Raw genomic sequence first — 26,705 nt, 5'->3', positions numbered from 1 at the left:
TGTTGTTCAGCTCTATTGAAAACCATCCGTAAAGGCATTTGAAAGAGAATACTGTGAAGCAATTGAACCAGTTTAAATGAATTAACATATGCGTTGCTGCTGCTTATTCCTCCTCCTCCTCCTCCTTAATAATTGCTGACATATTCGTGCAGGTACTTCCACTGTAGTGTTTGCAAACCACTGAGCAAACTTTTCCTCCTGCAAAAGTTGCCATCCCTGTGTCTTTGGACTTGGTTAGGTTATCTCCAAGTGTTCTCTGTATCACACAAATCTGCACAAGCGGCAATTAACTGCATCAGCCTGGATTTTCATCATATACAGATGGCAGTATTTTTCAATTGATCTGTGTCAGCTAATCTTTGAGAACATTTTTTGTTTGGTTTTGGGGCAATGTAGGGTTTTGGGTTTTTTTGGCAAGGAGATGGAAAAGAGATGGGATATGCCTTCCAAGAATAGACCTGATTGTAGCACAACCACTCATAGCATTTTCAGGAGCAGTAAGATTGTTGATATTTTGAGGTTGTTGTGACTTGCATCATTTCCAAGATACAAGGGAAGGACCAGAATATCTGTGATATCAGCAGTGAACGTCTCATCCCCCTCTTCTGATAATTGTAATGCTTTCCCCCCACAAATGAGTGTATCAGCATCATATTTGACATCAGTCACAGATGGAAATGTTACTATTGTTTTTTGATGGGTTCAACACTACCAGTAATAAAGATCTGGACAATGAAATTCGCGGGTGTGAAGCTTGTTGCGAAATCAGCGATTTTTAAGTAAAGAACTCTTTCTGTCAAAGCAGTATTTGTGATATTTCCATAGTGTCATTTAATGTGGCTTACAGCAGCATTGTTTGTTTATTTTATTTATTAAATTTGTATACTGCCCTTCACCTGTAGATTTCAGGGTGGTTTGCAACATAAAAATAAAAGATTAGAAACCATTATTTTCATTATTTCCACAGTGAGTAGGAGCAATGAATGAAATTGCATTAAGAGCAGAAAATATTTTTGTCTTGCAAATGAGTCTAGAAAGCTTACTAGCCAACAAACCTTTTTTGCCACCTGTAGGGATGCACCTGTAGCCTTGATAAGGAGGAAGGGAGTGGCAACTCTTTCTAATTTTTATTATTTTTTTAAAACCCTCTCCTGTCTTTTTGGCTGATCGAAATTGCTCTTAGCCATGGGCAAGTGGCTATTTACAGCTTTATATGGTGTAATTGCTAGCATGCACCAGTTTGTTGTGAGGATCAGTTGCGGTGAATCGCTTTAGGTGAAAATGCACCTGAAATTGAAAGTGAATGAGTAATTCGAGGAGCCTTTGTCAACGTGGCGCCCTCAGGGTGGTCTGGCCTCCCACTTCCATCAGCACTTCACCAGCACTTTCTATTCTGTTAGTATATTTATGTATTCCGTTTGCTCCTTATGTGCCAATGTGATTCTGTTTTTCAGGGAAAAAACATAAAGCTGAATTTCAGGCTTTAATTGACCAAGTGAATAAGAGAAAGAAAAATGCAAGTAAAATAAAGGAGGAAGGACCAGAGAAGGAAGAGGCAACTGCTCAAGAAGTACCTATGGAGACTGGTATGCAGTGCTGATTAAGAAAAATTAATGTTGGATATTAATTGTTCAAAGAATGGAAGAAGCGCCGCTTGATTTTCCAAGAGCTTGGCTTGGCAGGTTTCTGAAATATTTGCCTAACTTTAAGCCAGATGATTATTGTGATTATTTATGTAAGTATACATACAGACTCTAAACTGAGTCTGGAAGGTAGTACAGTAAGTCCTCAGCTTATGTGAGGCTTACATTATAGGGATTTCTCTTAAAGCCACAATTGCATATAGCCAAAACACCAGTGGTGGGTAGGATTGCCAGAGCCTTTTTCCCTGGACTTCTGCCCCGCCCCCTTCTTCTTATTTTTTTTGCCAAGCTTTTTTTGTAAAGCTGAATGTACACAAGTTAAATGCATGTATGTTGTGGGCTTGCTGTATTTCAGTATTGGCCGTTGTCAGTGTTTCATTAGAATCCACTCTCGCTTCTAAATGTGAGCATGTAAAACGTCACTTGTTGGAAACTTCAGATTTCCTTATTAGCCCTTGACATAGGAAGGCAATTCTGCTCCTTGCTTATTGGACACTTGAACCACGACAGGGCCTGAAATGTGTGGTATAATTCAGTACATTGGGGGAATTGGGTGTTCTTATTACACTGAACCTTGCTTTTATTCTGTGTTGACTACCGGTAATTCAGAATAATCTTTTTTTCATATCCCAGGCTGGTTCAGACACACATCAGCTGGAGAGCCTATGTATTCTGAATTCAGAAACTCTGGGCTGTTCTAATCAAAGTTAGATAATGCAAACCAGAATCAAACTGTGTTTTTTGATCTTGGTTTGTTATTAAAATTATTATGGTTGTTATTTTTACCCCATATATGGGGAGCCTCATTTTTGACTGCATCTTTTGCATTTTCATGTTGGCAGTTGGTTTCGTTTAAGTTGTCTAAACCCCAGCCCTTCTCAAGTTAACAAGATTGCTATTTTGTCCTGTCAGAGGCTTTTGACCTGTTTCACTTAGCAAAAGCTCTCTTGAATAAAAATAAATAGAAATACCAAGATGTTTTTTGAACCTTATCGCTGACATCTTATGCAGTTCTTGAAGCCAAAGCAAGCTTGAGATGCTTCCAAGAATAAAAGTTATCACGTTTAGCCTGTTTGGCGATAGTTGTCCCGCTTTGTATATTCCGAAATATTATTGGATGGAAGAAGTTCCAAACTTACATTCCTCTCTCTCTGCACTCTTTTTAGATGGATTGTTTTGCAAAAAAACTAGCAAACCTATCAACACATTTAGATAACATAATAAAAGCCACAATACGAGGGTGACCTACAAGATCAACAAATGTTCACAATTATCTCCTTTACAACAGCATAGTTGTTTAAAAGCATGGTGACACTGTATGTATTAAAATCATAGAATTGTAGAGTTGGAAAGGGACCACAAGGGTCATCTAGTCCAAACCCCTGCAATTCAGGAATATTTTTGTTCAATGTGGGGCTCGAACCTATGACCCTGAGAGTAAGAGTCTTATGCTCTACAGACTGAGCTATCCCAGCCGATTGCATTGTAGTGTTATTTGCTCATTTATTTCATAGAATTATAGAATTGTAGGGTTGGAAGTTTATAAATCACTTTTCACCAGAAAATATCACAAAGCGGTTTACAAAGAATTGGGAATCCAAGTGTGGGTCCACAGCGGAGGCAGAAGTGAAATGTGGGTGCCACTAGGTCCCATTTGGTTGTAAGGCATATCTTAAATCAGGCCTGCACAACTGTCTCTGGTGATTTCTGGTGGCCCATCAGGGGGTTGACAAGTGTCCTTGTTGCTTGCCTTGGGACTGGCAAATATCCGGCAAACCACAAAACTTGGCTAGCGGCTTCATGCAGCTTATCTTCTAGGGCAGGCTTCCTCAAACGCGGCCCTCCAGATGTTTTGGCCTACAACTCCCATGATCCCTAGCTAGCAGGACCAGTGGTCAGGGATGATGGGAATTGTAGTCTCAAAGCAAGATTATTGTAGGGGAGTTAAAGCAATATATCAAAAGCAAATTGCAAGCATCTGGAGGGCCGAGTTTGAGGAAGCCTGTTCTAGGGCAACGCTGTTTCCCTTGTTATAGTACTGATGGGAGTTTTCTTCTTCTTCTTCTTCTTCTTCTTCTTCTTCTTCTTCTTCTTCTTCTTCTTCTTCTTCTTCTTCTTCCACTCATAGCCGAGGAAGATTGCTTTCCATAAACACAGTTTTAACATGGAGTCCATAAGTGACTGTGGAGGCCAATTCTGGATCCACACGTGTGGGGACATTGGTTTCCGGGCGGGAGTTGATGCCAGTGTGGATTTGCCAAGCGTGCACTATTCTTCCATTGCAATGCTATGGAAAGGGTGTACCATGAGATCAAGGATCAGCATAGTTCCCTCCATATGTTGTTGTAGTCCTGACGGGAGTTGTCGTACATCAGCCCCAGCCAGCATGGCATGGTCAAGGACAATGGGAAGTGTCATTCAACAACATATGGAGAACACTATTTTCCATTTAATAGCAATAGGTGATAGAATACCTAATTGTATCCATCCACAATGAAGAATTATACCTAAGCCAATAAGGTCTATTGAATGGCTTTAGACCTCTGATTACCATGGTTTGTTACAGCTCAGCAATGAGCTTTCTTGGCATGTTCTGTCAAGGTGTATCATTCCTGGTTCTCCATTCGTTAAGTGGAGGTCATAAGCATTTGAGCAGCAGGTTTTTTGTTTTTTTAATGTACTGTAAATATTGTGTGCTGATATGTTGGCTTGGATCCTAACTTCCACTTGCAGCTTTATTGCCTTTCCCCTTTCACTGCAGCCCCCACTCACCCCAGCCTTCTTGAAAAGCTGCTCCTGAAGGATGGGGTTAGGAACTGAAGCAGGTCGGAGAAATTGGTGAAAACTGTGGGTTCTTCCTTGCATGAGCAAAATTACCTTCCCCTCATGCAACTGCACTTTGGGAGCCAAGCCATTGGACATTAATTGCGCTATGCAGAGGGCTAACAGTGGTAATTCTAAAGCTTTGCTGAAGAGCACCCAGATAATATTTGAGTTACAAAGCTTTAACACCACATGACTTCTGTGTTCAGTGATTATGAGGAGAATAATTCAGAGCCATCACTGAGAGTGCTTCTTTTTTCTAGTTTTCTCTATCCTGGTTTCATCTTGTGATTGGGAAAACAACAACAACACAGCTCACTCATACCACACATGCATACCACTCACTCTCATTGGCTGTGCGGTAGTTGTTGTTTTGCAGCAGGGAGAGAAATCCATTTCTTGTAATTTCTCCTTTCACTTTAACACTGAGCCTCTGTGGAGACAGATATGTATGGAGACACCGCTAAAACAGTTGTTGAAGTCTCACCATAAAATGTTTATTATAAAGTATGGATTTTTAAAAGGGCTGTGCAATGTGCAAGTCACAAAAGCCCAGTGTTTTCATCTCTGCATGTTCTAGTTATTACACAGAAGACTGCAGATACATTGTTTGGGGGGGGGAATCAATTGAACAGTCGCTGAGTCAATTTACTTTCTTTTGGGTTGTGCTTTTTTTCTTTCTTTCTAGGAGAAAAACTGAGTGTCGAAGAACAAACAGACTTGGTCCCCCATACAGATCTCTCTTTCAAAACAGACGCTCTCGATTGTGGAGGAAGCCAACCTCCTGATTACTCTGAAGTCAGAGGATTGTCTCCTACTACCTTCCATCAGTTCTCTGAATCTTCAAGCAGGTTTGTCTGCATGAAAAACCTTTTGGTTTGTATTGCCTTTTCTCATCACAGGGCATGGGACCATAAGTGTAAGGTGAATGTTGAAGGTGAGAGGACTTCATTTACAGTATATAGGTAATTACAGGGCAGAGAACAGCAGAGTTTAATGGCATACTGCAGACTGCTTTGGTAGTCAAACCCCCTGCAGTACAGGAATATGCAGCTTTCCTTTACGAGGATCGGACCTGCAACCTTGGCATTATCAACACCACACTCTAACTATGTTTAGATGCTGTGGAATTGGGGTGGGGGGTGCTCTTGGAGAAACATAAGCCTAAAATGCCATCTGCTCTCAGAATTCATTGTGAATACTTTGTATCTCAGCCAATGTTTTCTTTCCACCCGCAAGTGGACTTAAGTGCATTATTCCATTATCTCTTCCATGAATGTGCTGTGCTCCAACTTGCAGGCAGTTTCAGTCAGACAACCAATCTTCCAAGCTCAGTATTATTTACTTGAGAGGCGGGGAAACGTGCTTATTAAACTGAATTTGCAGTGGAATCGGCAGTGGAATTTGCTACCAAGGAGTGTGGTGGAGTCTCCTTCTTTGGAGGTCTTTAAGCAGAGGCTTGACAGGCATATGTCAAGAATGCTTTGATGGTGTTTCCTGCTTGGCAGGGGGTTGGACTGGATGACCCTTGTGGTCTCTTCCAACTCTGTGATTCTATGATTCTATGATTATCCCTGGCCATTGGTCATACTGGCTGAGATTGATGGGAATTTAGTCCAACGACATCTGGAGGGCATCAGGTTCTCCCCCCCCCCCTGTTTTACATTGAGTAGCAGTAGCTCTCCAAGGCTACAAGGGAAGTTTTCTCTGAGCCCTGCCTTGTAAGGCTAAGGACCTTCTCTTTGCAGAACATGTAATCTACTACTGAGCTATGACCATTCCTTTGAAAATTTGTAGTTAAAACATGCAAAGAAACTCTGAAGTTAAAATAAGAATAATAAGAATAAAGACCCATCTTAATAAGGCTTGTGCCTTAATTAAGGTCTTTTGCAATTTCTTTGCACCTTTGGCATGATTTCATATTGTTCAGCTATGGGTTGGTGTCTTTACCTTGGGGCCCTCATGTGCACATGATTCGTCATGCTTCATGGGTGACCTTTACTTGACTTTCATATTCGTTTTCAATACAAAAGAGAATAATTAAACAGAAATGCACATGAGAATGTAAAGTATGTGAAAGAATTTTGTGGGGGAAATTTGGCAGTGACCATGGCATTCTGAGAAAACAGCTTTTGAAAATTTAAATTTGCAACATGCTTAAGGAACAGATGTTTCTCATTGCTACCATATCTCTGGCTAGCAGAATGTTTGTCCCTATGTACTGCTGTCAAATAACTGACCATTGTTAGTATAGTTTTTTTAAAATCCATTTTGGCTATGACTTTGAGGAAAGTTGTGCCTCTTATGTCTTTGTCTGAAAAGTCAAATTTTATGAGCCATCGACTAGCAGAAACAAATGAATTCAGAGCCATTCTTGCGGTGGCAGTTTATTTTAGGAAGAAAGGCACATAGGAATCCCTTGTACAAAGCCAGTATTGTCTACTCCAACTGGCAGTAGATTTGCAGGGTCTCTTTCATATCATCTGCTACCTGATCCTTTTAACTGGATATGTCAGGGGTTGATGAATTAAAAAACAACAAATCACCAAGTCAAGATGGTACCCTTCCAAGAGTTTTTAAAGAACAAGGATGTGAAGCTGTTGACTTTTTTAAAAAAAACAAAACAAAAACAGATGTAATTTGTTTGTAAGATCAGCCTCCATACTTGAAGACTGGAAAGTGGCCAGTGTAGCACCAACTTTTAAAAAGCGATCCATGAAATTGCAGGCTGATTAGCTCAACATTGTTTTGGGGAAATGGTTGAGAAGCATTATTAAAGACAGAATTGCCACATTAGAAGAACACGTCTTGCTGAGGACCAACATGGCTTCTGCAAGGGTTAATATTGTCTGACCAACTTTTTAGAGTCTTTTCAGAGAGTCAGCAAGCATGTGGCTAGGAGCTGACATTGTGTATTTGGACTTTCAAAGTAAACTTCCAAATCAACTTAACAGTCATGGGGTAAGAGGACGGGAATTCTTTATTGCAGGTATTAATATTGAAGAGAATGTATGAATAAAAACTTGACTCTTTTTTGGAATGAAACATTGCCCTGTTAGATATTATTCAAAACTTTACTTGTAGAACTTTATTCAAAACAGAAAAAAGTAAATGATATATCCAAACAGTTCCATAACATAGGCTTAGGGCAGCATAGGCTCCGCGTCAGAATCTAGACCAAAATTCTGTCTCTCTGAGATTCCTGCATTACAGGGGGTTGGACTATATGACCCTTGGGGTCCCTTCCATCTCTAAGATTCTATGATTCTCGCCCCCATTATAGTCTGAGCCTGTGTGTTCCTGAACTGCTTCATTATTTACATCCTACTTCCATGGAATCTAGCAACAAAGTCTCCAGCCACCACCCTTCCAAGATGATGAATTTGCAATTCAGTAGCCTCCCATGTGATCTAAAGTTAAACACCTCCTCAGAGCTACCAGATAACAATAACAGTTAATAAACAACCTGTCAAGGAGCTCGGAGAGCTCTTCTTGCTTCTCTTTAGATTCAATGGAATCTTCCAGTTAAACCCTTTCAGCAATACACATAGGCATTCTCCATTTCAATGTCAATTAAACAATTATACTTATGGATCAGTAACTGGTTTAAGAAAGGAAGGTAGAGAATATTACCGTTTTCCCAATAAAGGGATGTAGAAATTGGACTCTTCTCTTGGTTCGAATTGGGTCATGTGATTCTTGTTCATAAATTGCTGAATTACAACTCCAATCAGTCTCAGCAAGAGTGGGCAATGCCAAGAGATTATGAGAGGTGTAGTTCGGCAACATCTGGAAGGCCAAAAGTTTTCCCACATGGTTTTTACACTGAATTGAAGGTGATTGACCAGGAAAGAGATAATGGAATCAAGGTGGATAGCTTGATGAAGATGTTGACCCAGGGTGTAGCAGCTGTGAAAAGAGGCATATTCCATGTTAGGTATCATTAAGAAAGGGACTGAAAATGAAATTGCAAATATACTAATGCTGCTGTACAAATACGGTTTGACTGTGCTTGGAATACTGTCTTCCGTTCTGGTTGCCACATCTAAAAAATAATGACGTTGTAAAGCTGGAAATAAAAGCGCAGTATTGCACAACATAAAGAAGGCTGCGGTTTTGAAAAGTAAACAAGTGAGCAGCTAGCAAAGAAGGTTACCTGGTTTAGAAAGAGGCAAACCTACGGCAGTGAACCACGCAAATGTAAAATGTGCAGCCTCTGAAGGTGGTTAGTTCTGCTGTGGCTGCATCAGGAGTCTGTGAATGATAAAATTGCAGAATCACCCAGCCCCAGTGGAGTCTGAATCGAGAAAGCAGGCCAGATGCATTATTTGGAGATAAGGGAACATGATTCAGACACTTTACTAAAGCTGAAAAGGTTTAGCTCTGATGAGTGCCTGGATCCAAGTCTGCCTGGGAACTCCATATAAGGCTTCTTACTTGTTTGTTTGTTTGTTTATTACATTTAAATCCCACCTTTACCTCTAGGTGGTGTACATAGTTCTCCCCATTTTATCCTCACAACAACCCTGTGAGGTTAGGTCAGCCTGAGAGTGACTGACTGGCCAAAACAAAATAAAATAATAATAATAATAATAATAATAATAATAATAATTTATTATTTATACCCCGCCCATCTGGCCGGGTTCCCCCAGCCACTCTGGGCGGCTTCCAACAAAACAGAAATTCTAAAATACAGAAATCCATCAAACATTAAAATACAGAAATCCATTAAACATTAAAAGCTTCCCTAAACAGGGCTGCCTTGAGATGCCTTCTAAAGGTCTGGTAATTGTTGTTCTCTTTGACCTCTAGTGGGAGGGCATTCCACAGGGTGGGTGCCACTACCGAGAAGGCCCTCTGCCTGGTTCCCTGTAACTTGGCTTCTCGTAGTGAGGGAACCGCCAGAAGGCCCTCGGAGCTGGACCTCAGTGTCCGGGCAGAACGATGGAGGTGGAGACGCTCCTTCAGGTATACCGGACCGAGGCCGTTTAGGGCTTTAAAGGTCAACACCAACACTTTGAATTGTGCTCGGAAACGTACTGGGAGCCAATGTAGGTCTTTCAGGACCGGTGTTATGTGGTCTCGGCGGCCGCTCCCAGTCACCAGTCTAGCTGCCGCATTCTGGATTAGTTGTAGTTTCCGGGTCACCTTCAAAGGTAGCCCCACGTAGAGCGCATTGCAGTAGTCCAAGCGAGAGATAACTAGAGCATGCACCACTCTGGAGAGACAGTCAGTGGGCAGGTAGGGACTCAGCCTGCGTACCAGATGGAGCTGATAAACAGCTGCCCTGGACACGGAGTTGACCTGTGCCTCCATGGACAGCTGTGAGTCTAAGATGACTCCCAGGCTGCGCACCTGGTCTTTCAGGGGCACAGTTACCCCATTCAGGACCAGGGAGTCCTCCACACCCGCCCGCCTCCTGTCCCCCACAAACAGTACTTCTGTCTTGTCAGGATTCAATCTCAATCTGTTAGCCGCCATCCATCCTCCAACCGCCTCCAAGCACTCACACAGGACCTTCGCCGCCTTCACTGGTTCTGATTTAAAAGAGAGGTAGAGCTGGGTATCATCAGCATACTGATGGACACCCAGCCCAAACCCCCTGATGATCTCTCCCAGCGGCTGCATATAGATGTTAAAAAGCATGGGGGAGAGGACAGAACCCTGAGGCACCCCACAAGTGAGAGCCCAGGGGTCTGAACACTCATCCCCCACCACCACTTTCTGAACACGGCCCAGGAGGAAGGAGCGGAACCACTGCATGACAGTGCCCCCAGCTCCCAAGCCCTCTAGACGGTCCAGAAGGATGTTATGGTCGATGGTGTCAAAAGCCGCTGAGAGATCCAGCAGAACAAGGAAACAGCTCTTACCTTTGTCCCTAGCCCGCCGGAGATCATCGACCAGTGCGACCAAGGCAGTTTCAGTCCCATGATGAGGCCTGAATCCTGACTGGAAGGGATCCAAATGGTCCGCTTCTTCCAGGCGTGCCTGAAGTTGTTCAGCAACCACTCGCTCAATCACCTTGCCCAAGAATGGAAGATTTGAGACTGGGCGATAGTTGGCCATATTGGCCGGATCTAAAGATGGTTTTTTAAGAAGCGGTTTAATAACCGCCTCTTTCAGCGGGTCTGGGAAGGCTCCCTCACGGAGAGAAGCATTTACCAACCCGCGAAGCCCATCGCCCAGCCCTTCCCGGCTAGCTTTTATAAGCCAGGATGGGCAAGGATCAAGGAGACAGGTGGTTGGTTTCACTCGTCGAAGCAGCCTGTCCACATCCTCGGAGGTAACAGATTGAAATTGATCCCACAAAACTTGACTAGACAGGACTCTAGCACTCCCCTGCCCCGGCCCTGCTCCCACGGTGGAGTCTACCTCTTCCCGAATCTGAGCGACTTTATCTGCAAAAAACTTTGCAAAATCATTGCAGGAGATCATGTGGCCCGTACTGGGCCCGGATGGAGCAGGTGGTTCCGCTAAATTGCGAACCACCTGGAAAAGTCTCCTGCTGCTGTTTTCTGCAGATGCGATGGAGACGGTGAAGAAGGTCCTCTTCGCTGCCGCCATTGCCACTTGGTAGGCTCGAAGTTGAGCTCTAGCCCGTGTCCGGTCTGATTCAAAATGAGTTTTCCGCCACCGGCGCTCTAGCCGTCTCAATGACTGTTTCATCGCCCTCAGCGCCGGGGAAAACCACGGGGCTGTCCGGGCTCCATGCAATCTGAGAGGGCGCTTCGGAGCCAGACAGTCAATAGCGCTGGTTAACTCCGCATTCCAGCGGGCCACCAGGGAATCAGCTGAAAGGCCATCGACATGGGATAAAACATCCCCTACCACTCTCTGGAAGCCAATTGGATCCATTAAGTAGTGGGGGCGGACCATCCGAATCGGTCCCACCTCCCTGCAGAGGGGAAGGGTTGTGGAGAAGTCCAGTTGCACCAGAAAGTGATCTGACCATGGCACTTCTTTTGTTTCGCTTTTACTTAATGTCAGATCACCAACATCCATAGAGGTAAACACCAAGTCCAAGGCATGTCCGCGGCTATGAGTTGGGCCAGACTTATTCAGGGACAGCCCCATGGTGGCCATGCTTTCCACGAAGTCCCGAGCGGCACCTTGTAAGGTCGTATCGGCATGGATGTTAAAATCCCCTAAGACAACCAAGCTAGGTGTCTCCAGGAGCACATCCGACACGACCTGAAGCAGCTCGGGCAGGGAATCCTTGGTGCAGCGGGGAGGTCGGTACACCAAAAGGAATCCTGTACTGCCCCTATTGCCCAACTTCCAGAACATGCACTCAGAAAACTCAGTCTTACCAATAGGACGCCTGGTGCAAACTAATGACTTCCTAAAAATCACTGCAACCCCCCCTCCCCGCCCAGATGGCCTGGGTTGCTGTGCATAAGAGAAACCTGGTGGGCAAGCAGCGCCAAGAACGGGCCCATCGGCTTCATCCAACCAGGTCTCTGTCACACATGCCAGGTCAAATCCTCCATCCACAATCAGGTCGTGAATGGCAGTGGTCTTATTCATCATCGACCTGGCATTGCACAGCAGCACCTTCAGGTCATGTGGGTATCCCTTGCTGATTCCAATATCCGTCCGGTCAGGACCAGACCCGGAGGCAGGGATAGTCCTCAGACAACGACTAAGTCTGCCTCCTCGGTAATGACATGGTCTGGTCTTAGCGTAACTCCTCCCCCTACCCGTGACCACTGAGATCGGTTGTCCCAGTGCATCACCCCCTGTGGAATCTGCCCCAGCCATTTTGCTTGCTGGGACCCCCTCCCGGGCAGCCCTGACCCCTCCCCTTAAAAGCAAAATAAAACCTCTGTAAAAAACAGCAAGAACAGAACAAAAGAAAAACACAAAAAACACAATAAAACCAAAAACAATAAAAATTACAAATACACTAAAATTTAACAGATTCCCACACCCAACTAAAAAGCCCTCCCTAAAACCTATGTAAATCAAAAAATACAGTAAAACAACACAAAGACCGAAAATTACAAACTAAAATTGACCCCTCCCCTTAAAATCAAATTTAAAACCAATACAGAAAACAGACTAATACAATAAAACAATACAAACAAAGACAGAAAATTACAAACTAAAATTAACCCCTCCCCTTAAAATCGAATTTAAAACCAATACAGAAAACAAACTAACAAACTAAACGATAAACATTTGCTTCCAGACCAACACGGCTACCTGACTGGCCAAGTGAGTGAGGATTTGAACCCTGGACTTAGTCTAGTACTCTAACCTCTATAGCACACTGGTTCTCATGTGTTCCACGACTGAAGAAAGGTAGGGTGCAAATAAAGAAACCTTTGGGCCTCACATAAGCCTTTAATTTCTCACAACATACTGGAAGTTTACAACTTGGTGTGCTTTTTATGTTGGATGCTGATTATAAACCTTTATTTTCACAGCCTGCTATACTCAGTAGTTTTGTTTGATCCTGAGTTTTTGTTCAGTATTAAATGCTTAGTGGCAGTCTTTTGGCTCTGAAAAGATTGGGTTTCAGTATTTCTTTCTCAGATTCAAAATAGATTCATACTTTATTTGGTGTTATTGAACAGCAGAAAATGGCAATAGACACTTGGCTTTGTAAGTTTCCCCCCTAAAAGTAAACTGTTTCAAACACAACCTGCCCAGACTCCCCCCCCCCTAAAAAGTTCTGTTTGTTATTAGTGTGGTTGCTGCTTTACTTCTAACCTAATTGTGCAATCAGTTTGCAATCTTTTATAATCTATATGTCATGGTGATTTCAGTTTGGAACCCTTTCTGGTTTCCATGACCATGGAGATGTTCTGCAGATAAATACTATCTTAATTTCAAAACTGATTGGGGCAATGATAAAGTGGTTGAAAATGGTATTTTGAGAAGGAAGGGTGGATTAATCATTTAAAACAGGGGTCCCCAGACTTACCGGGCTTCGGGCTGGAGGGCAGGGGAGTGCCCGCTCAGTCCTGCTCTGTCGGGGTTCAGCAAAGGCAGCAGCACACGCTTTGCTGAGCCCCGACTTAGCGGGAACCAGCAAAAGCACAGCCCGCCGCCGGCTTGGAGCTCGAGCCGGCAAAGGCAGCAGCGCGCGCTTTGCCGAGCTCCAAGCCGGCAGCGGGCTGCTGCCTTCGCTGGTTCCCGCTCCGTTGGAGCTCGGCAAAGCGCGCGGGAGCCGACTTCCGGTTTCCTCGCGCTCGCATCGGACGCACTCTGCGGGAGCTCTGAGAAAAGCTCCGTGCACGAAGCTGCTGCCTAAGGGGTCTAGGGGCAACGCGAGGCTAAGCGACCCCCTAAAAGCCCTGGGGTGAACCAGGGCGAAACAATAGCCTGCAGCGCGGCTGGAGGAGAAGCCCCTGAAGCCTAGATCTCCGACGCAAAGTGGGAGGAGAGAGAGGAGGAGAAAGAGAGACTGACGTGAGTGAGTGATAGCGACGCCAAGAGGTAAAAGAACAGACTCACAAGGAAGGCAAACCCCAGCCCAGCGGGCTGCTGCCTTTGCTGGTTCCCGCTCAGTCGGGGCTCGGCAAAAAATAAGGCACCCCCGAAAATAAGCCATAGGCTTATTTTCTTGAGTTAAAATTAATATAAGACATGTCTTAAAATATGAGAAACACGGTAACAAGGAGAAAGGCAAATTTAGCAAAAAAACCGCCTTCCCTCTTGTCTCTTAGCAGATGCCTCTGATGGATTGCAATCCCTTCCGTGAGATAGTGCACCAGTTGGATTCCACCCATTCATTAAAAAAAAAAATCTACACACACCCTCAGATGTTGGGTTGAAATAATCATGAACTGAAGCAAAGTAGCCGCTAGTGCCTTTTCAAAAATACTTAACAAGAGTTACTGCAGAAGTAGATATGGTACAATTTGTAAGTCGAAAAGCGCCATTGGAAACACGATTTCCCATAGGAATGCATTGGAAACAGAAAAATTTGTAAGTCGAAGCAACCCCACCTAAAAATCCGTAAGTCGAAAAAAACCCTATCTAAAACTGCTGCGGTTTCCGTCCGGATGTCGAGAAATTCGTAAGCGTGCAGCCATTTGCCCCACTCGTAAGTCGAAAAATTTGGTTGTCGAGTCGTTCGTAAGTTGAGGTACCACTGTATATGTCAGTTCTATCACCATTCTCATGCTTCTGAACATGGAAATGGTTGCACAACTTTTGCATACTATTTTGTCATTTATCCAGCTAAGATTAACTGAATAAATTATAATTTAGTGCATCTTAAAGTTTTCTCTTCTTGTTCCCACCCCCTCCCTTTTTCTGCAGCACGAGGTTTGAAGCAGTGTTTCCTAAACCTGGGTCCCCAGCTGTTTTTGGCTTACAATTCCCATCATCCCTGACCTGATGGGAATTGTAGTCCCAAAACAGTTGGAGACCCAAGTTTGGGAAACCCTGCTTTAGAGCAAGCAGAACACTACCTTTGGACTAGTTTTGCCTCTAGTTGCAAGTGTAAAACAAACCTTTTATGATCAAGGGCTGAAGATGCACTTTGGATCTAACCCAAAATCCAAGCGCAGTGATGGACTTGAGAGTGGTGTCAGCTGCCTTTTTCGGCAGACAAGCAACAGGACCCCCTCAGCAGCAGGCGAAACAAAAAGTGCCATTTGGGGTGTTTATAGCTCTGCTGGGTGAGAATATTTAGAGTTGAAATATTATATTTAAATCCTGAAACAGCAGTACTTTTAAGGCTTTTAAGAATAAGAAAGAAACTCTTAGGTTTTGTTGTGGAGACTAGACAAGGTCTTGGGAATTTCTGTTATGACGTGCTGCGTACGAGGAGGGCTGCTAGGGGTGTTCATTGTGCAGTTATGTTTTTGTGTAATGTCTTGGTCACATAAACCTCCAATTGGCATAATAGGAAAACCAGTAGTCCTTAGAAATAGACTTAATGGGCTTGAAAATCCTGAAAAGGCAATAATATAGTACAAAACCGAGGCGGAAGTGGAATCACAGAACTGTAGAGTTGGACAGGATCCCAAGGGTAATCTAGTCTAACCCCCTGCATTGCAGGAATCACAGCTAAATGCCTGACAGATGGCCAAGGATTTAATTGAAAGTGTCTAACTCCAAGCTGACAGCACTATTCTCATTGATAAGAAGCCTCCTTATTTTTTGTCGAGTCATTCTTGTCAGAAGATTTATCACTGGTTTTTTGGGCGAAGAGGAGCTTGCATACTTGCAGAATTTCTTGCAGAATTTTGTAGAATTCCCAGAAAGCAAAGCAGCAAAGCTCTATGATGATGGCAAATTGTTGTCTTGCAAAACTAGAATTCCCAGAAATCAAAGCAGCAAAACTCATGATGGCAAATGGCTGTCTTGCAAAACATTTTGCTCTTTTCATTCTTAATAATAATTTGTGGATTGGGTGTTCAGTGGCTCAGTTTTAAAAGCTTGCAATCGTTACTTGTTAATGCGTATAATGGAGTTCACAGAGGCATAGCATTGCACCATTAGTGCTTCCCATAGAGAAAATAGTCTTGCTATTGGGTCATTTGGTGTTGAAAGTTTGTGCCTCATTTAAGTTTTGTTTTGACCAAAGAACGGTGCTGTGGACCAAATAAAATTGGTTGAAAATATCAACCAGGTGAAATGGAAATTAAAAATAAAAAAATAGTCCAGTAGCACCTTAGAGACCAACTAAGTTTGTTCTGGGTATAAGCTTTCGTGTGCATGCACACTTCTTCAGATACAGGTTTGCATAAGAAATTACTGTTTCAAGCAGTCATACAAGCTTCTCACCCTCTGACAAATTAAGGCATTATGTAGTAAGCTAAGAACCCAGTTATAAACTTCATTAGCTCTTCTCGGATGCATTTCATTTACCAGGATTACTGTGATTCCCCATAAACATCTGCCAATACACTGAATTGCATAAATTCTTAAACTCTGTGGACAGTTTCATAGCAAACATTTTAGCATGAGCAGTAGAGACTGAACTTTTTGACTGCTCACCTCACAGTTCTTTGACAAAAACTGGATTTTTGAGATGGTTTTTTTTAAAAAAAAAACCACACACACACATTTGAGAATCACATAAACACCAGCGTGGAGTCTATTTAATTTGGGGGGTGGGAGGAGTAGTGACTAGTACTAAAAATCCCCCCCAGAGATTTTTGGATCTTTAGCTATGTTTTTATCTTGCTGTTTTATTGGTTTTAGCAAGCATCTCCAAACTTCGGCCCTCCAGATGTTTTGGACTACAATTCCCATCTTCCTCGACCTTGTCCTGTTAGCTAGGGATCATGGGAGCTGTAGGCCAAAACATCTGGAGGGCTGCAGTTTGGGGATGCCTGGTTTTAGGATGCATCTTGGTTTTAATAATGCTGGTTGTTTTTCTATTGTATACTGCTTAGAGATTTTGAAAATATTAAGTGGTATGGAAATGCTTCAAAATATATAAATAAATGTTGGCTGCTCTCGAGAAAGTGCTTTTTTGGTGAGCACTCCAGTGCCACATTGAATACATCTGGGTACAATGCTAAACCACAGTTGATTTATCTTATTAATTAGAATAATACTGAAGGTGAGGGTGAGGGAGAATTGAGGAGAATGGTGCCCTGGAGTGAAGGGTAATCTGGCCACTTAATGAGATCACGAAGGGAGAGGGTGACTTCAGCCACTTTTGGCAGAACTGAATAGGCTGTTTTTAATATCTTGTGTTTGGTAGCATTTTTTAGGATAATGTTTATTGTGGATAATTTCTCGGTTTGTGTTTTTCTTGGTATGTTGGAAGCAACACTGAGGTTTCTTTGGGGACGGTATGACAGGATTTAAATCTCATTTAAAGAATAATTTGAGAAATGAGAAGTTAGTGTAAATGCAAACAGAAATCACAAGTTTGCAATATGACTTTTGATGGCCAGTCAACACCATTGGGGCCTGGTTCAATTAACCTAGCGCACTCGCTCAAGTGCTTGTCCTGATGGAACAATCAGAAGAGCACAATGTTGAAATCCTTCCTTTATCTTGCTGAGAGACGTTGCTACAGCCAGCCATAAAAATCTGCTGCTTAAAAATATCAAGTATGCTCTACCCAGGCTTGCTGATTAATTTTTTTTTTGTAAGAGAAGCATAATTGGAAATAAGATTTCAAAAAAGTTGGTAATGATAGATTCCTCAGGCTTCCCAACTTAATTGAAAATTGGGTACTATCACTTTCTGACATGTGAGAATCTGAAAATTGTTCAAATCCCAGGATTCTTTTTATAGAATGTTAAAACTTTCATGAAGTATTAGATACCAAAGACAGTTATGTGTTCTTCGTGTATTTGATTAACTTTGAATCACCTAGCATTTTTTAAATATTGAAGATATTTATTGAGAGTTGAAGCAATTCTAGGAAATGAAATGTATGGGAGAGATAATGCTTTGATCTATAGAAAGTATCTGACAGAAAAGAACTTTTATTAGTAGTGTAAAAAAATGGCATCTTTTTCATAGCTATCACATAGATGGGGCTGGGGTGTCTTAAAGAATCTGTTTTAAAGTGATGAATGTGAAATTTAATCTAAGTTTCTGTAGTTGAGGTCAAAATTACATCTACTGTATCTGCTGAAAAGGCAAAATAGTCAATTGTATTTTCAATATAGGACACAGATTTTTATATTTTTTAGAGAGAGGTGTTTGTGTGAGAGAGAAAACATATATATACATGATTAGAAGTATGTAGTGGAGAGATAATTAAATATTTTTAAAAGCTAGTTTTTAAAAGTAGCTGGTTATTTGAACCAGCCTTTCATTTTTAAAAAGCAAAACCCTAGGAGTTAATAAATTGCCTCCTAAACTGTATCCTTGCTCCCGTTGTCAAAAATCATGGTTCATTTATCTTATCTTCCTGTTTCAGGCCTTCACTTCAGGATACAGGTTGTTAACATTTGCCATTTCGGTTTTAAAAGAATCCATGTGAAAATTTCCAGCTGTACTCCGATTAATTTCGCAGTCTTAATCATGCCTGAGCTAATCAGGTGGAAGTTTTTATTTGTTTTTTGTTTTAAAGAAAACCTCTATCTTGTGAGTAGAAGAATATAGGAAGAGCCTGCTGGAATAGGCCAGGGGCCCATCCAGTCAAACATCCTGTTCTCACAGTGACCAAACAGATACCTGTGGGAAGAAGCCCTCAAGCAGAACATGGACGCAACAGCACTCTGCCCACCTGCAGTTCCCAGCATCTGGTCTTCATAGGCATACTGCCTCTGACAGTGGAGGTAGAGCATAGCCGTTGTGGCTAGTAGCCATTCATGGCTTTGCTCTTCATTGATTCGTCTAATCCTCTTTTAAAGTTGGCGCCCGTCGCTGCCTCTGGTGAGAGCAAGTTCCAACTATACACTGCGTGAAGAAGCTATCCTACCTGTCCGAAATCTTCCCACATCTTAGTTGGATGTCACATGTTAAATAAAACTTTTCTCTAGCCGCTTTCTCCAAGCCATGCATAATTTTACAAGATTTACCTCTTGACTCTTCTTTTCTCTAAACTAAAAAAAATGTCCCAAATGCTATAACCTTTCTCATAGGCTCCACACCCTCGATCATTTTGGTTGCTCTTTGCTGGACCTTTTCTAACTCTACAATATATATTTTTGAGGCAAGGTGCCCAGAATCATACTCACTATTCCAAAAGCGGCCACACCACAGATTTTTATGAAGGCATTATGATATCAGCAGTTTAATTTTCAGTTCCTTTCTTAATGCATTGCTTAACACTTGTGTACATTCAATCGTATGTGCCATTTGGACACCCATTTAATCAATTTGGAGGAGTCTCTTCGCACCTTTTTTTTTAATGACCCTGAACAATTTCGTTTCATTAGCAGACTTTGCCACCTCACACCTTACTCCAGGTCATTTATGAACAAGTTAATCCAGCTTCTCATAAATTGCAAGCTGTCTCTATGTGTCAGCAAGGCTATTAGACAGATTTATCTATATAGGTTGTAGCCAGCCAAGGTCAGAGGCAAAACCCTAAGAAACTTCATTTTGAAGGGAGAAGAGAGAGGGCAGCAAAAAGGTATGCTTGACTTTCTGTTGAAAGAGGGAACTGCAGTGTGTCTTGGATGTGACCATTGTTTCTAAAAACATGTCCTTGGAGAATAAATGTTCTTTCTTTCGGAAAGGACCTGGAGTTTGTAGCACCTGAACTTCTATTATCTGTTATTGGTGTTATTCCCAGTTTTATGGTGGTGAATTCTACATGTGTCAAAAACTTCCAGGGCTTAAAAAGTTGTTAAATTCCAAGAAAAACAAATTCTGAACTAGATTTCTCCCTAGCCTTGTTCAGGCATTATCCTGAACACATGAAGGGTTAAATCAGAGACCAGCAAAGACATACATCAAGACTGAGGGTTGGTGACATACCCAGAGTCACTTAGTGAGCTTCGTGACTGAGTAGGATTTGAACATTGATATCTCCTGCCCAAACCCATCAGTAGCGCAGTTTGGATGTTATTTTGGGACTCGTCCAGCCCATGTATGAAGCAGAGTGAAAGCACATCTGTCCTTGCTGCAAATCTGGCACAACAGTCCCATCTTTGCTGACCTCTCTCATGCAACATCTTAAGCCGCACTTGCTCAGTTACCTTCAGATATTTTACAGGGATTGACTCTGATTCGGACCTGCGATTTTACAAATGTAGGCAGTCTTTCGATGCAGCAAGGAGGACAGGTAAACCTTTTCCCTTTGCGATGAGTGAATCAGCCCAAAGATACAAGCTGAACAAACCACTGCATCACTCTGGCTTTCCAGGCGTTAGTCAGCTGGAACCGATTCTAGTCACAAACATATTCTCAATAGGCACAGCCATCAAAAAAGCATGCTGTTTATTGAATGCATCCAGGCATACAGCACTGAATGACACAGGTGGTTGGTTGGATGGCCATTTTTATTTCTGAAATTGGAGTCGGGGTTGGATTTGTAGCGCTCCCATCCTAAATGGCAACAAACTGTGAGAGTTGGGTGTGCACAATGATATTATAAAACAAGTCCGGAGGGCATGTATCCCAGACTAGAATTCCTTTCCAGCCCCATGCAATGGAAACATAGGGGGAATTTATGACAGTAACTGTATGTAATGAATTCCTTAATCTCATTCCATAAGCCACTTTCCAGCATGGATGGGCAGATAGAAAGTTAATTTACTCTCTTTATCAAACCTTGGTAAACTTTTACCTATTCACTTTAATGCATAAATTTGGAAGGATCCTAGTTTATACCGACCCAGACCAATATGCTTTCTAGTCCCACCTTGTCAGCAGGACTGTCTCTCCATTGTTCTCTAGCTGAATAGCTTGCAAAATACACCTGAATAAGGCACCTGAAAGTATTTGCTGTTACCCAACCCGATGGGGCCATCCAGTTACATCACTTTTAAACTGAACTATTAAAGCAACCCACGTTTTTTCATTTCTGCTTCAATCGGTCTGCCAGAAATACATGAAGACCTTAAGTAACCTATTTGTGTGGAGCTGAGATAGGAACAGGGAAGTAGCTATTAGCTCCTGCCCTTAGTTTTATGTACGGTCCCTTGTGATGGGAGTTTTAGGACATGGCAAATTAAGCATTCTTTCAAGAATACAATAGCTTCCTCTGTTGCTTAACCAGCTCCAGATTAACATTTGAATTTATTGGACAGTACCAATCCAATTAATTTCCCCTCTGTTCCATGAGTGAGTTGTTACTGTAAATATGCAGCATATTTATTTTGAACAAATTTCTAGTCTTAGCTACTATGATTTGTTACGCTACACTGAAGCATGGGTGCTTAACATATGCATTACTTTTTACATATGGAAAACTAAGCAGTCATTAACAGATGCCAACAGTTTGAGGAGCACATTGTTAAAAATATAAAGGCCAACAACATACAATGCATTAATAGGCCTGGGAACCTGTTGGACCTTTGAATGACAAGGGAATCTAAAGACGTTCCAAAGGAGGAGTAAGGAACTGAATGGATTATTTGCATCTGTATTCACAGCAGAAAATATTGGACAGATCCATGTGCCTGAACTAACTTGTGCAGTAAGGAAGTCTGAGAAACTGGGACAAACAGTGGCGACAGGTTCTAGGCCTACCAGACATTAGAACTGACAAATTGCTCGGTCTGAATGGCATCCACCCAATGGTTCTTAAAGAACTTAAAGAAATTGCTGGTGTTCTATCAAAAATATGTAACTTATTCCTAATATTCCTCCACACCTGAGGACTCAAAAGTTTAACATCAGTTTTTAAAAGTGATACTTTCTTTCTCTGGCCATTGTTGTACCGGTAGATTCTGTCACAGTTGCCTGCTGTGTCAGAGCAGGAATAGTTTGGATCAGAAGAGGCAACTTGGCTCTTTCTTCTGCTTGGATAGTTAGATTTAAAAGTATATTGCTGCAGGCAGAATGTCCTGAGAAAGGTACAGTCCATTTCTGCACCTGTGTGTGATACTCCTGTATCCCCACCTGGACAAATGATAAATTAGAGTTTTCATGCAGTTTTAGATATTCTATTGCAACTGTCCATATGAATATGTTGCCAGTTTGTAGGATTTTCTGGAACATATTACATATTCTCAAAAGCTTTGTAAATTTTAGCTGCCTTTAATTTTAAAGGCAAATTTATTATTAGATCTGCATGCCAAAGAAAAAGGGGAGTGGAGCATTTCATTCTGATTGCTTGCTTGGAAGCTTTTGCCTACCATTTTAGGTTTCTGAAGCTCACTTTGGAGAGAAACAAGCCCTCCCAGCTTTATATGAATGCTTTAGATGTATGCAGTTCAAATATGGAAATTGTGGCTGCTGCCAAGGATCTTTGCATACCTTTTGCTCCACAAGGAAGCTAGATACCGCCCCCCCTTTATGAGTTGCATTGCAGCAGGTCTAGATTTGATATCGTATTAATTCCTAAATGAGGAGTTGCTCATTTCTCCTCTTTTGCGTTGAAAATTATTACTAATTTTAATCTTTGCATCAACTAACTGTGGTATACTTATATATTTCCACTAGGTTATACAAATGATGCAGGGGAGACATGTTGAGCAAAAAACCTTTTAGGGCATTGTGTGTAGATGTCTCCTTTTTCCCTTCTCATGGTTTAATTTGATTTTGTGTTGTTTTTTACACTTTTACTAAGCCTATGTAATGGTATAAATGTTAATACAGTACAACAATCTTTGGCTATTTTAGTTCAGTGTGCATGTCGTAAGTGAACCCATACTTTTCTTAAGGGATCTACAATTTTTGACTGCCCTTGCCAAAAGTTGCACTCACCAGCACCTCCACCCAACCAACAGCCAAGGAAGCCCCCTAGGATAAATTCCCATGTGACTGTGGGCCAAAAGCTTCAACTGTTGGAATTACGAAACATAGTTTGTTATTATTGCTCTGAATGTTGGATAGTTTTTTTCACTTGTGCATCATCAAACGAACTCTGCATGACTTCTGTCATATTGGACCAATCTTCAGTTTCTAACCAGATGTTCATTTTCTGCATTGTAAGAAACCATGCCTTCTGAAAAAGATGCCTGGTTAGCCTTGCCTATTGAACAGCAGTTGGGTATTGGATCCAAATACAGAGCTTGGGGAGACTCTTATTGGTTCTGAAGCTACCTCTTTTGGGCAAGCTGACTATGTGTCTGCACAGGACCAATTAAACTCTAGGTCTCCTAGGAGAATGCATCTTTTGGAATATTCACTCCATCGTGGATTGTTCAGTTGCTGAACAATCGCCATCTGAACACATCTGCATTGGCAGCTGTGAATATATGAACCCCAAAATTTCCTAGTTTATTAGAAGATATCAGAGATCCCACTCCCCAATACATTTGGGTGACTAATGGGAAAGGAAGGGTGGAGGTGGAATTTATTCATGCCCTGCACTTTCGCCAAGGAACTCAAAGCAGAACACATAGTTTTCATCTCTCCTTGCAACACATGCTCCATGTTATCCCCAAACCAATTCTGTACTGTAGATTATTCTTGAAAATAGTTGTTGGCCCAAGTGAGTTTCATGGCTGAACTTGGATTTGTACTCTGTTCTTCCCAGTCCTTGTCCAGCACTCTGTAACTCAATGGCTTGTATGCAGAGTACAAGTAGATTTGCAAATCTGGAAGAAAGTGAAAGTGCCCTAGGACTGTAGCTCTGTTTTTGATCATTTTGTTGATACTGGATCTACATTCTGATCTAATCGTTATTTTCATCTTTCTTTCTGTTTGTATCATGGCTTCTTTGCCTACTCGATTGGAATATCTGAAAAGTACTACGCTGCTCGTTAAGGTTAAATTTTGTTTTACTTTTCAGCTCAAGTTCAGACATCGTAAGGGATTTGGAGATTGCTGGGAGATGTTCTGATTCATCAGAGAAGTAAGTGTGGTGTAAAATAATTGTTTTCTGTGTCTTAAAAGTTGTCACCAATTCTTTTCTTCTTTACTCAGCTAACTGGAAACCTGACCAGTGGATTTGAAAATGAGCCAAATATTTTGGCATTTGATCCAGAAAAAAAAAATCTGTGGAAGGTGTCTGTCCTGCCATGTGCCCTCCCCCCCTTGGCTGCCCTCCCCCAGGGCCCCTCCAAGGTCCCCCCGAAGGATGGGGGAGACTTCCTGAATAGGGTGGACTGAAGCATGGAGAACTGCATGGGGAAAGGTATACCACAAAAATAGAGCAGAAACACCACCTTTGAGAGGTCCTGTCATCCCATTCAAGATGGTCTCCCAACTCTTAGGATTGACTTTTCAGGGGTGTGCCATGCAAGGGGTGTGAGTGGGAGAGCCACCTTTTGTTGAATATCTTCTACCATGACTTGTCTCGGTTCCATCCTATTTGTGTCTCTCCCCACCGCGATTTCCTGTCAAATTCTTCCTCTGAAGCAATATCTGATTTATTTATTTATTTCATAAAAATTATACACGGCTTGATTGTTAAAAAACAACAACACCTCAAAGCAGTTTACAAAAGATAAAAACACAGTAAAATCAAGAGAGAAGAAACCACAACCCTACTTTTAAACATACAGAAGTTAAAATACTAAAACAGAATTAAATTATCTCAACATCCTAAGCGTCTGGGTAGGCTTGTTTTTATCAGGCACCAAAAAAAAAGTACACTGAAGGTACCTGATTGATCACACTAGACAGGCAGTTCCAAAGTGTAGGCGCCCCCACACTAAATGGTTGAGTATGGAATGGGTATTATGGGATACCTGTAGTTATGCCAATTCCACCGATTGAAGCAGTCGAGTGGGCACATGTAGGGTAAGGAGATCTCATAGGTAAACTGCTTCCAAGTTATTAAGGGATTTATATACTACGTAATAGTAACACCTTGAACTTGCAAATCAGCAGCCAGTGCAGATCTCTGACCACAGGTGTTACAGGTGAAACTCGGGAAATTAGAATATATTTGAAAAGTGTGTTTATTTCAGTAATGCAACTTAAAAGGTGAAACCAATATATGAGATGACATGCAAAGCAAGAAATGTCAAGCCTTTATTTGTTGTAATTGTAATTATTTGTCATTAGGTGGGTCAATTATAAATGGAATGTAATTAATGAAATGCAATAGCGGTGTTTATTTTTGTATTATTGTAACTATTTGTTTTATTACTGTGGAATTCCCAAAAGAAAGCATTTGTAGTAATAATAATAGTAATAATAATAATAATAATAATAATAATAATAATAATAATAATTTGCTTTACTGAACTAAATGCACTTTTCGACGATATTCTAATTTTCCAAGTTTCACCTGTATATGCTAATAAGGCCTCATTCCTGTCAGCAATCGTGCTGCAGCTTCCAGGTCAAGCGTTAGGGGCAGCAGCAGCAAACACAATTTGAAACAGGATGGAAATAAACTAAACAGTAAAATATTTTAATGGCATTTCTTTGTTCTGAAGCACCATATTCCACTGTGATTACTTATGCCTATTTGTGGCCATTCAAGTGTTGTTGTTTTTTAAAAAAACTGGAAATAATAGCATCGGTTTCAGGAGTTTAGGCAGTTCCATAAAGCTGTGACTTTTCCAGCTGAGTTTAATTGAAAATGTTTGTTACATTACGAGATGTGTCAAAAGAAAAGCTTTTGCTGAGGGGTAAATCCAGACACAAGGCTTACAGATCAGTAACTGATGCAGAAAAAAAAATTGTTGGATTGTTAAGTAGTCAATAAAGACTACTTCATATGAATGTATGAACTGATGATGCAGACTCCCCCTCCCTCCCTTCCTGTTTGTTTGTTTGTTTGTTTGTGTGAGAGAATTTGACTAGATTTTGTCTCTTTACAGTTGATAAGGTGAAGGAAAGAAGCTGGGGTGCTGGGCCTTCTCTTCTTTGCTGTTTCTTTATTTTCCTACATTATATGTTAATTCTTTGAGTTTTAGTTCATTTTATCTTTTTCAGTTCTTTTCTGGGGAAAGCAAATGGACAGTGAAACCTTATATAGAATCATAGAGTTGGAAGAGACCACAAGGGCCATCCAGTCCAACCCCCTGCCAAGCAGGAAACACCATCAAAGCATTCTTGACATATGCCTGTCAAGCCTCTGCTTAAAGACCTCCAAAGAAGGAGACTCCACCACACTCATTGGTAGCAAATTCCACTGCCGAACAGCTCTTACTGTCAGGAAGTTCTTCCTAATGTTTCGGTGGAATCTTCTTTCTTGTAGTTTGAATCCATTGCTCCGTGTCCGCTTCTCTGGAGCAGCAGAAAACAATCTTTCTCCCTCCTCTATATGAACATCCTTTTATATATTTGAACATGGCTATCATATCACCCCTTACCCTTCTCTTCTCCAGGCTAAACATACCCAGCTCCCTAAGCCGTTCCTCATAAGGCATCGTTTCCAGGCCTGTGACCATTTTGGTTGCCCTCTTCTGGACACATTCCAGTTTGTCAGTATCCTTCTTGAACTGTGGTGCCCAGAACTGGACACAGTACTCCAGGTGAGGTCTGACCAGAGCAGAATACAGTGGTACTATTACTTCCCTAGATCTAGATGTTATACTCCTATTGATGCAGCCCAGAATTGCATTGGCTTTTTTAGCTGCTGCATCACACTGCTGACTCATGTCAAGTTTGTGGTCTACCAAGACTCCTAGATCCTTTTCACATGTACTGCTCTCAAGCCAGGTGTCTCTCATCCTGTATTTGTGCCTTTCATTTTTTTTGCCCAAGTGTAGTACTTTACATTTCTCCTTGTTAAAATTCATCTTGTTTGCTTTGGCCCAGTTGTCTAATCTGTTAAGGTCATTTTGAAGT

At 41.8% G+C, this 26,705-nt stretch overlaps 1 protein-coding gene across 2 annotated transcripts in view; it reads left to right on the top strand.

Annotated features, from left to right (window-relative positions):
• The window catches only part of RAD18 (RAD18 E3 ubiquitin protein ligase), a 100,760-nt gene that overhangs the window by 48,660 nt on the left and 25,395 nt on the right, over positions 1-26,705 (top strand). For both annotated transcript variants that reach the window (XM_035106574.2, XM_035106577.2), the window contains 3 exons: positions 1,455-1,586; positions 5,155-5,317; positions 23,749-23,811. In XM_035106574.2, coding sequence (XP_034962465.2) covers positions 1,455-1,586; positions 5,155-5,317; positions 23,749-23,811 — 358 coding nt within the window. The remainder of the gene's footprint in view (positions 1-1,454; positions 1,587-5,154; positions 5,318-23,748; positions 23,812-26,705) is intronic.

The sequence above is a fragment of the Zootoca vivipara genome, chromosome 2, assembly GCF_963506605.1.
Source record: "Zootoca vivipara chromosome 2, rZooViv1.1, whole genome shotgun sequence".
In the NCBI taxonomy this organism is placed as follows: domain Eukaryota; kingdom Metazoa; phylum Chordata; class Lepidosauria; order Squamata; family Lacertidae; genus Zootoca; species Zootoca vivipara.
Note: the sequence above shows the minus strand (reverse complement) of the source record. Positions and strands in the feature narration are given on the sequence as shown.